Below are 13,841 nucleotides of genomic sequence, written 5' to 3' on the forward strand. Positions count from 1 at the left end.
AAACTAACGCGAAAAACACAACCACAGCACACCTTCCTCCCTCGACTTCAGCCTGGTCGGATTCGGCGTTAGTAAAGGTGGCTTTCTGGTCTTATAAACGACTTATAACTATTTTACACATAAACGCAGAAAATCAACCCCACCAGCTCAGTCTTTACTCATAATCAGTATAAAAACTGATATAAGCTTCTTTTGGCAGTTGGAAAATGAGTTATTGTGAAGTATTCAATACCACCACACCCATATTTGGCTTTTTTGTTATTAAATAGTATTAGTGATTGCGCATTGCAAAGCAACACCCTAACAACCACCGGGGCTACCATAGCAACCGCATAGCGACACCCTAGCAACCATTTGGGATACAATAGCAACCACGTAGCAACCAACTTGGCCACCACAGCAACTGCATAGCAACACCCATGCAACCACCTGGGCTACCACATCAATTGCATAGCGCCATCCTAGCAAACATCTGAGATACCTTAGTGACCACGTAGTAACACCCTAGTAACCATCTGGGATACAATAGCAACCACGAAGCAACATCCTAGCAACCACCTTGGCCACCATAGCAACCGCATAACAGACACCCTAGCAACCACATGGGCTACAATAGCAACTGCATTGCAACACCCTAGCAAACATGTGGGACACCCTAGCAACCAACTGGAATACCATAGCAACCACCTAACAACATCTTAGCAAGCTTAAGCAATCACCCAGGAAATGCACTTATATAGTTCAAACTTTGCACCTCCTTGTTTGTAGAATTAAGGAATTACTGTGTTTATATTCTTATTGTAGTTTTCCTCTTTTTATCTACCAGTAATCAAACTGCTGCAGCTCTTCATTGTATATTACAATTACTAAAAAAAAAATTAAATAAAAAAACGAAACCACCTTCATATTTATGGATGTGAAAGCACAAAAAAGTGATGATTGCTCTGTAGTGACATGTCTTTCAGGACCAGGCTTGACTTTAGGCTTAAAGGCCTCATATGATGGAAAAAAAAACTTAAATAAATGAATAAATGTTTTTGATGTAGTATGCAGACCCTGTTAAAGTGTTAATATACCGCTCACTCCTCAGTCCATTCGGTCCATAGAGGTCAATTACAAAAACAGCCCATTTTGAAAATAGTTTCTGTGATGTCACAAAACCCAGTGGACTTGCATTCACCAACCCAGGGGCCCAGGAAGTTTCAGCACCCCCGGATTTCAAGATTGTTTGACCGCAACTGCTAAAAAGGTATTTTAAAATAATAATCAGAGAGTAGTGAAGATTTGTGAGCTCGTTTCAGGGTGAAGTTTGCATTTTCATTTTGTTTTATGTACATATTTCCAAACCTGCTGTAGCCATTGACTCTGAAAGTTACTAGGCTAGTTCTGTCATTTACATACATGCGCCTTCATGTTTTCTCCACACAAGTCCAACCGTAAGTTTAGTTACCAGGCAAATATCTGCACCTACTGAAAGAGAACTTGCTGCTGAAATGAACTAAAGTCAAACTTCAGGGTTACATTAACAGAGGAAACAGGAGGCTGTACCACATACGGTTTTATAGTTACATGAATTTACTAAATGTCAACTTATAAAAACAATAACTGAGCCATGCTAATAACTAGTAAACAGAACAGTATTAACCGTTACAACGCTGGTAATCAGGTCATCACCAGAACCAAGTGAGGGAAAGATAAAACTTATTAAATTCTTACCCCACGTTTATTAAAGGGGCACTGAGACCTAAAACTAGTTTAATGTTATGCATCATGTGACCCTCAGCCTCATCGGTTTGACAGAATTCACATCATACATCTAGTGGGAATCCCTGTGGTGTCAGCCAATCATGACTGCTAGCCACTGATCTACAGGCTATAATATACATGGTGTCCCAAAAAAACTGACATCATTTCGTTGTCTAATAACAGCCAGTTCTCCCTCAAATGATCTCAAATTTGAACAAAATGTGTAAAAACTGACCAAGTTTAATTTGTAATGTTTTTTTTTCAGGTTGAAGAATGGAGTTCACTAGAAATGAAAAGGCATTGTGTGTGTTAGAATATGATCAAACACGGTCAAACAAGAGTGTCCAGTGCGCGCTTTCGAGATAATTCAATAAAAATGCACCAACTGGAAAGCAGATTTGGACATGGCACAAAAAATTCAGAGAGGAAGGCTGTCTGTGCAGCGCAAAGGGGTCTGGACGACCACCAGTATCGGGAGATACTACATTTGTGAAATCGGTTATAAAATCTACATCCCTCTGAATTTCTGTTCGAATTTTGATAAATAAATCTCGTGTTGTTCAACATGAAGTCTGTTTAATTTCGTTTGCCAGGACATGTAGTTACTCAGATATTCACATCTCAAATTATGTAAATTTTTTTGGGACACCCTGTACAACCAAGCTAACTTTAGTGTAACTCTTACCTCCCAGGTGAGGACAGTGGGCCACTGTCGGCCCACCGATGGCAAAGCTGGCAGCCCACTGGCTTTGTGCTCAGTGTTTTCCAGGCAGCCCACCGGTGGTTAAGCGCTTTAATCACTCATCTTCCACTCACAGTCAAATTTACTTATTTTTCCTTCGTTTTTCTTTCGTTATCATTTGTAAATTAGTTTTGTATAATTTTAACAGCAATATCATAAATACAGTATTATAGCTGTAACCAGTCAAGCACAGTACAAAACAACATGACCCAGTCTTTTTTTTTCTCTCTCTCAAATGTTTGTCTTAGTTTATTTTCCAAAATAAAAGTCTAAATGCGCTGAAAATCTGTTTAAGGAGATCAACAACGAGTTCGACCTTGTGAGCTCAGTAATCTGGAAGGTCCGAGAGTAGACCAGCAGCGTCATACAGTCAGCAGGGTGCCGACCTTATGAAGCTGTCGGACTGATGTATACTTGCTATCTGGGCTCGGCCATCAAACAAAACCACACAGAAACCAGTGATTCTACACTCATTAAAAGTAAAGGTCCTTTCACCTGTGCTTACTTCTATGCGTCTATGTTGTCCTTCTGTTGTCAACTGTATTGTCTTACATTTGTGTGTCTTTTTATGTTTTATCTGTATTGTTCCTCCTGAGGTGAGAACAACTTCATTCTCCCCTGGGGTCTCCCCTGACCCCCAGACCACCATCCTCTTCGTCCCCTTCCTCTTTGCTTCCTCCCCCAACCCCTCAGTATCTCTGCTTAAAGCATGTCAGACCATGTGTTCATTAGACTGGTGACAGACATGATTCTCTGTATGCACATTAATACAACTCAGAATCTGAAGATCCGGTCTCTTGACTCTTCCTGCTGAATCCTTTATTAATCAGAAAGTCAGAAAAATCTGAAAATCAAAAAAATAAATAAGAATAAACAAACAAACAAACAAACAAACAAAAAAAACAACAAAAAACAGACAACTATTAATGCTGCTGTGGACAAACAGCTGGTCAGTTTTCTCTATTGTGCTGTGTTTAATGGCTTTAAAGTTAATGTATTTTGTACAGAAGGGTTTATTGTATAGTGTTTGCATAGTTTTGTCTGTTGCTGTTCTATGTTTAAATGTAGAACTGAGTCCTGGAGAAACTACATTTTGTTCTTCTCTCTCAACACATTTGTGATGAGCAGAGACGACAACGCTGACTTTGAAACTACTCAAACCTTCAGTTAGGTTTCTTTTAGACAGACCACATTTTTTCAGCATAGGACACCCAACACCTATTTCACCTAGGACAGGGAAACGGTCGTTAAATAAACGTTTATTTCACATTATTTCAGTTGTCAAAAACTTCAGTTTATTATCAAAAGCCTAAAAAAAAAAATAACAATTTTCAGCCATTATTGTTCTTCTGATTTTGTAAAAGCCTTTTCTAAACTGCCTTTTCAATCACATTGTAGAGAGTCCAGTCTAGTCTTCAAGAACACATTCATTTATACACGGTTACTTACAGTGAGTGCGTTTACATGCACTTAATAATCCGATAATTGCAGAAAATCAGATTTTGTCAGCAATCCGATCAACATGTTTACATACACTTCAGTAACCAGATAAGGGAGAAACTTGAGTCAAACAGTTATCAAATTTCTGCTTTGAAACCGGCCAATAAACCCACAGAAGACGCGACGTAAACGTAATAAACTCAAACCTCATGCCTCAGCTTTTTTTTTAAACATCACGCCACTTTAACTGAAAATACAAACATACATCATCAAGAAGATGAAGAATATTTAAATCCTTAATTTCATCGAGAATGTAGTTGGTTTCTGCCTCGCTCCAAAAGTGTTTTGCTGCGTCTCGCTGCTTGCTTATTTCAGGTACAGCAGTCTGTTCCGCACATGCGCAGATTGAGAAATGCGAAAGAAATCAGAGTAAGGGTTCACATGCACTGAGAAATCTGATTACTGAGCTAAAATCCAGCTTAACCAGATTTCTTAATCAGATTTCCAGACTTTAGTCCGATTTAAGAAATCTGAGTTTGCTGTTTACATGACCTTTTGAATAATAACTGCAGAAATCTGATTATGATCGGATTATTGACAGCATGTAAACACGCTCAATGATTAAGGGCTTCTGGTTAACTAAAGGAGTTCTGGCACGTTCAACACGCTGAACATGTCCGACCAAGTGGCCAGTTTTTACCATTTATCATCAATTTGTAAAGCAGTTAGAACCTTTAAGATTCAAAGCCAGGTATGCAGGAACCTTCACTGGATGTGATTATCGTTGTTTTTCCATTTATCATTGTTGGCATTTATTGTTTGAGAGGAAAAAGAACATTACTTGGTACAGAAATATTTACAAAAGTGCAAAATATCTACACAAACCGAGTTCCTGCTGATCAGATTATATGACTGGGGCCTCTTCTGTTGACTGAAGTCACCAGGAGGCAGCTCTGCGAGTCCACTAGCCATGTAAAACCATAACTGACCCCTGTGTCAGAACAGGAGCAAGAAAGATCACAGAGGAACAGAGATTTTAATACCTCATCAGTTCACTCAAACGGTTTATAGAAAGCAAATTTCATTGACAGCCAGCCCTTCTAAATAGCGAATATGGCTACTTTAAAGCTGCACTATGTAAGCTTTGGGGATTTGGAGACCTCTCTGGTGGAAATGTGTAATGTTGTGTGCAGAAGAACATGCTCAATGTCAAGCAGGGGCTAGAGGGGTATGAAGCCCCCCCCCCCAGCATTGGGCTGAGGAGCCATGGAAATGCATTCTCTGGAGTAATGGAGCTCCATCCAGTACCTTTGGGATGAGTTGGAGTGTCCAGAACTGATCATCCAACATCAGCACCTGACCTCACTAATGTTCTTGTGGCTAAATGCAATCAAATCCTCACAGCAATGTTACAATATCTTCTGTAAAGCCTTCCCATATGAGAATTGATTTCGGAGGAAATGGTAGATGAACAGGTGTCTATAAGCTTCTGGACATATACTGTATTAGTACAAGCTACTGTTTAATTAAATTAAAGTTAAGACAGAAGAGTCAATGCAATCTGAATTTCAATAAACCATTTAAGTGGCCCCTATTCACTAGTTTTAAGTGTCAAAATCCTTCCAACAAAACTGTTCTTTACCTAAATTAATGGTCCTTTTTTCTTAAACCCAGGCCAATTAAATCTCGTTTTAAGTAGAACTACTGTATATCCAGAAGAGTGTGGGAGAAGAATAAAAAAACAATACAAAAAACCAATAATCCTGGCATATCTGCCATAATCCCAGGGCTATACTGGGCCAGATTATGCTCCAATTCCATCGCCCTGTATCCAAAGGCAGGTAAACAGTCCTTGGTCACAAAGGCAAATAGTGCTGTGTCCACTCGCCACAAACAAACTGTGCTTGTATATCCACCATCAGCTCTACCAGTAATGTGACACACATGTAGATCTGATATGCAGCACCTGTCCACCAACAATGGTTCATGTTCGTGTTGCTTTTGGCTGTCAGAGTCATCCAAAGATGGACTATAAACCACCCCTGAATCTGTAAACGCAGCCTCTCTCAGCTGATGAGCAGGCCCTCCTTGGCGGCCAGCCGCTGTCTGTGGATGTGGTCCTGCTCCAGCTCCTCGTGACTGGGGTGCCAGAGCCTGGCGATGATTCGCTCGATGTTCAGAGCGTAAACGGTGTGAGAGGGCATCACCCTGCGGTGCACCTGTGAACAAAACAGCAACGAGAGCCAAGATTTGAAGCAGCAGTTTGTCAAAATCAAAAGTTACAATTTTTATGGTTACTTAACAGTCCCGTTTCATGGAAAAATTCCCATCACTTTTATTTTAAATAAGGTAGTTTAAAGTAATATGTAAACAGTCCCCAGACCCCCTGACTAAGACGCAAAACCACCCCAGACTAAACAGCTAAAACAGCCTGTTCTGAAATAATTGTTTCTATTATGTCATGAAATCCAACGTGTTTACACACATCTACATATTCAGCCTACAGCAGCTAAGCTCTGCCCACTCCTGCTCAAGGTCTGAGGAGTGTTTTAGCTCTGCGTGTTTTTTGAATAAGGGCACAATGCAGCTTATAGAGCTCATTTAGAGCTCTTAAAGGCACAGTAACAAAAACAACGTCTTTCATTTTAATCCAAGCAATAAAAGAAGGTCATATAAAAATAAATTGACCATTTTTTAAAGCATAAAAACAACACAAATATTATACAGAGACTTCAAGAAAAAATGTCCAACTTTGAAATTTTACTGAGCCTTTAGGGTTCATAAAGCTTTGCAGTTTTTGCGAAAAGCATTTAGAAATCACAATAAACACTAAACAACTGATGAAAATCATGCTTACCAAATGCAAATGACTACAGAAAGCAAACGTGTATGTGAATGGGATAAATTAGGAAGACTAAACTGAAAGAAGTACAATTGATGGGAAAGATGCTGACTTAAGTTAGCTAAAAGCTACACCATGAACAGGACTGCTGGGTTTACTGCCTTCATTTAAGATATATTTCACATATAACTTCTGCACTGTAATAACCTTCAGTTCAGTTCAGTTAGAAGAGGTAAATCTGAGCTACTGAAGTTCAGATCTCACCTGAAGAGCTTCCAGTAGGTCGTACATGCCAATAGGAGGCAGAGGGGCAGGAACAGTGTCACCAGAACAGGCCAACAGGAGAGCAGCCTGCTGTTCCGCATCGTCTGGAGACACATGGGTAGGTGGGCCGGCGGGCAAGGAGGCACTGGGAGGAGGGCTGGAGGCACAGGAATACAAAACTGTAAGGACACTGTGTAATTACCATTCTCTGAGGATGTGGAAGAGTCTCCTTGGCTGCAGTTTCCCCATATCTAGGCCTTTGGTGCTCCCACATGGTTACAGTCCAGGCGACAAGCCCCGCTCCAAAAAAAAATATATAATAATAAATAAATAAAAAAAATAAAAAAGTAAAAAAAATGAAAACTCAAAGTTCTACGTTCTGGACTGTTGCTGTGGTCAGTGTGCAGCTGTGTTTACTTTTTTGCTGCTCCACTGCTTTCAGAAACAGAACAGGCTGCCAGCTATTCAGAACTAGAATCAATATACATTCATAAGACAATTTGTTCTCATTTTCAAACCTTTTTCCGTGACTGCGATTACTTTTAGTTTTGTCGTTTGGTACACGACTACGAAAGTCTACTGCGCTGCAAAATCTGCTGACCATAGTTTTTTTGTTGAGCGACGCTTGTCGCCCAGACTATTAATTGGCCTTTAGTGTTCTCCTCCAAGCGTGTTGAGGGCTTCACCCTCCTTGTGCTGGTACTATCATGAGACTGGGGGAGCTTACGGGTGGAACTGGGTAAGACTAAACTGGGCCAATTAAATCCCTTTTAAGTAGGACGACTGTATATCCAGAAGAGTGTGGGAGTAGAATAAAAAAAACACAATACAAAAACAACAAACCTGGCACATCTGCCATAATCCCAGGGCTATACTGGGCCAGATTATTGCCCTGTACACAAAGGCAGGTATACAGTTCTTGGTCACAATGGCAAATAGCGCTGTGTCACTCACCACAAAAACTGAAAAAAGCCTCAAGTACAAGGGGTATGAAAACTAATGCATATTCAAGAGAGTGTTTTGCACATTAAACCAAGCTGTCAGTTTGTACCACTTACATAAACATTTCTGATACCGCCTGCCTGTGTGACGTAAAGTCATGTGTGAAGCTTCAGTTTCAAAACTTTAAATCAGATCATAGCAACTGTTTATTTTGCTCGAATGGTTTGAACAACGCTGGTTACTTGTTTATACAGATGGTAAAATAACTCACCACTCTGTGACAGTCTGGTAGGCTGCCAGGCTGTTTTTGAGGTAGGGCTGGGGTGTGACATCACTGCCAAAGGCGTACTGGAAGTGTCCGTCTCTCAACCGGTAGGCTTTTCTCCGTGACACCACAGCAGTTATGACGTCTTTTAAGTGGACCTGCACAGGAGGAAGATGGAGAACACTGAGGGTGGCTGAGTTGATACAGGAAAAAGAGATCAATATGTAAAAATATATCAAATAATAAAAATGACTCAAATCAGGCAAGTATAAAACAGTAAATAAACAGTAGAAAATATGAAACAATAATTAAAGCATAACTAAAATGTAAAAGTTAATAAAATAAGATAAAATGAGGTCAAAAAAGGAAACTAAAATTAATCAAAATTACAATAATATAATCTAATATAATAATAAAATAAGAACATGAATAATAAATAAACAGGAAAAAATATCAAATAACTAAAATAATGAAAATAAGACACCAGTAAAAATCAAGTAAAACAGTTGCAGGCAGAGTGGAGGTGGTTAGAAAGTAAAGATGTTTAAAATGACTGAGTGAAACCAGCATAAAAACACATACACTCCACACCTCATAGCCACCGTGCACCCACCACGCACACAGGGATGGGTTCCAAAGTTTGGTTCCTAAAAGGCACCATTTGAAAACTCCTCATGAAACGCTTTTGCGAGAGAATCAACAAGTTTCCCCGACTTTTGTCAAAAGCTTTCTGATTTTATTTTTTATTTCCAGGTCCAAAATCAGAGGCGCATCCCGTCACACACTCACCTCTAAAGCGCAGACCACAGTGCTCACTGCTTCCTCAGTAACATTGTCCAGGCCCATCTCGAAGGCGGTCACCATCATGCGCGCTTCTAGCTGGCCGCGCGTGGGCAGTAACAGCGTGTGAGCGCTGAGCCTCATCTCCTCCTCATCCTGAGTCTCACGCGGACTAAACGGCTGTGCTCCGCTCAATGGGTTCTGGGGCTGGAAGCGATGCTGCAGCGAGAGGAAAGACAGACTGAGAATATACGGACAGACTAGTATAACAATCATCAGCGTTCTTCGCTCCTAGTTCTACAAAACTGCAGGTTATTGTTTTCCCTGCACTTTGCTCCCGAGGACACCTCTGACGCGAACGCGCCATGACACGCACTGACAGGCTGCAGGAAACAGCACATGGATCTTGTTCTCAAACTAAAGTCAAAAAGACAAAATGACTTACATCAAATTTCTGACGAACAGAGGAAAATTTCTTTTTGCCTTTGTTTGGTTTCCCAGGCTTTGAGGCAGAGCTGCCCGTCCACTGCAGTGAGCCAGGGCCCTCTGGGGGAGAAAACCATCTGGAGGTTAGTTAGTATTTCACACTAAGCAGCTAAGAACTTGTGCTCGTTAACATTTTAGATGAGATAATCCTTTATCAGTCCAACACTGGGGATATTCACAGTGCTGCAGCAGCAAAGGGAGAGCAAAGCACTCAAGAAAAAGAAATATCATGAAGAGGATTAACGATCAAGATATTAACCTTATTAATCACTTAATAAGATTACAGTTTGATACTGATTACTGTATAGACAACACACACACATATATTATATATATATATATATATATATATACTAAATATCATAATACAAACTATCCTTCACAACATTGAGAATATAAACACTCTAAATAAAAGAGCAAAAGATCTTTAGACTATAATGATATTTTACAGGTTTATTTAACCATCATCATCCAAATCTGAAGGTCAAGTATTTACAGCACAGTAATGCCAAAGGACTTGAGATCCTGAGCAAACAATACATGTTTCTTCAGCTTCTGCAGGCTGCAAGAGCAAGTGGTGAGTTTAGTCTGCTGTAAATTCTGAATCTTACCTGGTGTGGATACAATAATCTGACAGCGTGTAAGAATGGCCAACAGGAAGTCATTGTGAACGTGAACTGTCAAGGTAAAAAACAAAATGTTAAATCATTTGGAAAAGAATTGATTTTCTTAGTAAGAATAAAATTAACATCTTTTACTGCCCACTTGTCAAACACAAGGCCTGAAGGCCAAGTCCGGCCCGTGGCCCAATCCTATTCGGCTGGCAGAACTACTTTAATTTTCTGTTCATATTAGCCTATTTCACCATGAGCTGCACTACAGCTCCCATCACCACCACTGTAGAGTTTTCCACATGACTGTATATTATATGGGTTGACTTGGCTCAGATAAATACGGATTTTATTCCAAAAGTAGTTTGTCCTTGTCCAAAATTGGTGATCTTATAAAACTGTGAAAATGAGGGACAAACAATTCAAAAACCTAAACGGCCTCAAATACAATAAAACATTTCTGAACATTCAACTTCTAAAAATTTCTTATGACGCTGAAGTTATTTCAACAGCTTTGGAGACTTTGACTGTTCAAAACGGTGCGTTTACTCCAACAATTTCAAAGATTAATCACTAATTTAGTCCAAAACTAGACAGCCTTCGTAAGCACAGCGTGGTGTAAACCAGATGCACAACAAGGAAGCCAAGTATGTTCAGCTCAAAGGAGGCCAGGAAACAAATCTAGACCACAGAACTCACCATTATCTTGTCCCAAAAGGCGCCGGGCTTCAATGTCGAAACTCTTCTTTGCTGATTTTCTGCTTGAACCACAGTTTCAGATTAGCCCAGTAACTGAAAACCAGAATCACAACTGTAACTTTTACAGTAGCAAGTTAACATGCTTCATTAGCTGCATCTCAAACTGGTATTCCCAAAGCTCCTGTACGAAGTGACTAAGCGTCTCTAAAGACACCTCACAGGACGTTACCTTATAAACTGGTTATATACGCCGCCAAATGCCTGAGACAAAGTACTGCTGGGCACAGAGGAGCATGAAGGTGCAGTATTTACCACTGTTTTACCATAAGAAACATTACGCCAACTGGAACAAACTGCCAGAAGATCTTAGACGAGCCCCAAATGTAATGATGTTTAAATCCAGTTCTTTTTCAGTCTGTGCCCATGACTGTGAAACCAGCATAAAAACACATACACTCCACACCTCCTAGCCACACAGAACCATGCGCCCACCACGCACACAGGGATGGGTTCCAAAGTTTGGTTCCTAAAAGGCACCATTTGAAAACTCCTCATGAAACGGTTTTGCGAGAGAATCAACAAGTTTCCCCGACTTTTGTCAAAAGTTTTCTGATTTTATTCTTTATTTCCAGGTCCAAAATCAGAGGCGCATCCCGTCGCACACTCACCTCTAAAGCGCAGACCACAGTGCTCACTGCTTCCTCAGTAACATTGTCCAGACCCATCTCGAAGGCGGTCACCATCATGCGCGCTTCTAGCTGGCCGCGCGTGAGCTCGAAGACTTGTGCTCTAATCTTACTGCGCTTTAATAAGCTAATCTTAATGACACTCAAGCCCTTTGTTTTAATTCCCTTTCATGCTTTTATTCTATTTTATGTACTCTGTACTTCATCTTAATTATGTCTTTAACGATTTTTATCTTTTGTTTTCCACTATTAAGCACTTTGCATATATATTTTCTTTTAAAGATTTAGTATCTCATAATTATGAGATTTAAAATCTCATAATTGTGACTTAAATCTCTTAAAAATGACTTAGTAACACAACTATATAAAAGAGTGACAATTATGATTTGCCTTCTCATAAATCATAATCATGACTTTCTTATAATTGCAACTTACAATCGCATGACTTAGTATCTCATAATTATGACTTAATATCTAAAAATTATGACAAAGTCTAATAATTATGACTTGTTAAGTCATACTTATGAGACGATGTCCTAATGACTTCCCTTCTCATTATTATGACTTAATATCTCATAATTTATTTATGAAAAGCAAACTGAATCCCCTTTGTGTATAAATAAACTGGACTTGCCTTGAAAAGTCACCATGTTTTTGGCACTAAAACGTGTTTTTCTCTAAAACAGACCATGTTGGTTCCCACTGATCCTCTTATTCCCACTCTAAACACTGTACAGTAAAAATGAGTTCAATATTAAACGGTGTTTGAAAGGTATAAACGTGCAGAGCCCGTAAGGTGACACGGTGATTGTTTTTTTAATAATGTGTGGCCACGAATTAACATACTGAACACACTGTTGTGAGAAACTTCACTCGTGGCCTCAATATGTAAATCAGTAGCCTCAATGTAGTGGCTTTTCCTCAGCAACTCTGGAGGGTCGCGTTTCACAGTGAATGCATGTTTTAGCTTTACAAAAGCATCAAAATCCCCAAAGAGCCTCATTTCAGAGTATTAACCCGGCTGAAACGCGGCTGCAGCCCATTTAAGGTGGAACGGAAAATCGGAAAGAAGGTGGTAAACAGGATTAGCTTAGCCTGAGAAAGCTAACTCCGCTCTCCTCGAACCTCCGCTCATTTACACGGCTAACACTCATTTCTGGACGGACACTAAAAAGGAGATACACTCAGTATTTCACACCCCGCGCGATTACAGCCGCTTACTGTTTGATGTTGTCGCCGATGGCGTCGGTCAGGTTCTTCTTGGCCAGTTCCAGTTCGCTGGAGTGGGCCGCCATCGCGCCGTCGGCCCCGACCATCCGCGCTCAGGGCGGGGGGCTCAGGGAGGACCTGCGAGGCCCGCCGCTCCTCAGACTAATACCACCACCAGACTTTAGCATTTATCGCTCACAAAAGCTGCTGGACACCCACCGACACTCCGACACACCGAGGGACCCTGACAGTGTGGACACTTTCGCCTTTCTTATTCATCGGCGATGGGCAACACTGCCCCCTGCTGTGCGGGAGTGGAACATGCGAGGCCCGTTTCTGGAGAAATTGTTCTCGAGAAAAATATACGGCCGTTCAGCAAGTCATAATAATGAGAAAGATTTACATGATTCCGACTTAATAGCTCATAATTATGACATATATCTCATAATTATGATTTAACATCTCAAAATTATTACGATGTTTCATAGTTATCACTTAGTATCTCATAATAATGTCACTATCTCATAAGTATGACTTAAAATGTCATAATTATGGCATCTCATATGTATGACCTAATGTATCATAAAAATGAGATTCAATCTCAAAATTATCTCAAAATTATGACTTAGTATATAATAGTTATGACTTATCATCTCGTAATTATGACTTACTTTCTGTACCTACGACTTCTTTGCTCATAATTAGACTTACATTCTCATAAATTATGACTTGTTTTCTCTTAACTATGACTTACTTTCTGAGAACATTTTCTCATCATTACGAAATAGTATGTAATTATTATGAGATATTAAGTCATAATTTTGGAACACTCTCATTATAGTGACTTATTATTGCTGTATATTGGCTGTATATTTTCCTCTAGTGGCAAAAAACAGGCGCTAGGTACTATGGGTTCATTACAGTCAATAAAGTGAAGAGAGAGTCTGAATCTCAAATGCCTCCCTATTCTCTACATAGTGCACTGTGTACGCCTTTAAACTATGGCTTTTACATCCAAATAGTGCATTAAATGTTAGACAGGGAGTCGTGCAGCTTATGTCTGATTATAAACAGCCTTTTTTAGCAGACATATAATGCACTATTTGGGTGAAGAAGCACTTGCTTCATG

General features: G+C 39.9%; 1 protein-coding gene across 1 annotated transcript; it reads right to left on the bottom strand.

The window, feature by feature from the left end:
• Window positions 1–3,735: 3,735 nt before the first annotated feature.
• On the bottom strand, window positions 3,736–12,993 carry tada1 (transcriptional adaptor 1). The gene is given in 9 exon segments (XM_036597144.1): window positions 3,736–6,147; window positions 7,035–7,191; window positions 8,248–8,399; window positions 9,031–9,240; window positions 9,467–9,567; window positions 10,119–10,184; window positions 10,818–10,857; window positions 10,859–10,910; window positions 12,725–12,993. Coding segments are annotated over 9 exon segments (1,026 nt in total). The 5' UTR covers window positions 12,820–12,993; the 3' UTR covers window positions 3,736–5,994.
• Between the last annotated feature and the right edge of the window lie 848 nt (window positions 12,994–13,841).

The sequence above is a fragment of the Colossoma macropomum genome, unplaced genomic scaffold (genome assembly GCF_904425465.1).
Source record: "Colossoma macropomum unplaced genomic scaffold, Colossoma_macropomum, whole genome shotgun sequence".
Classification (NCBI taxonomy): domain Eukaryota; kingdom Metazoa; phylum Chordata; class Actinopteri; order Characiformes; family Serrasalmidae; genus Colossoma; species Colossoma macropomum.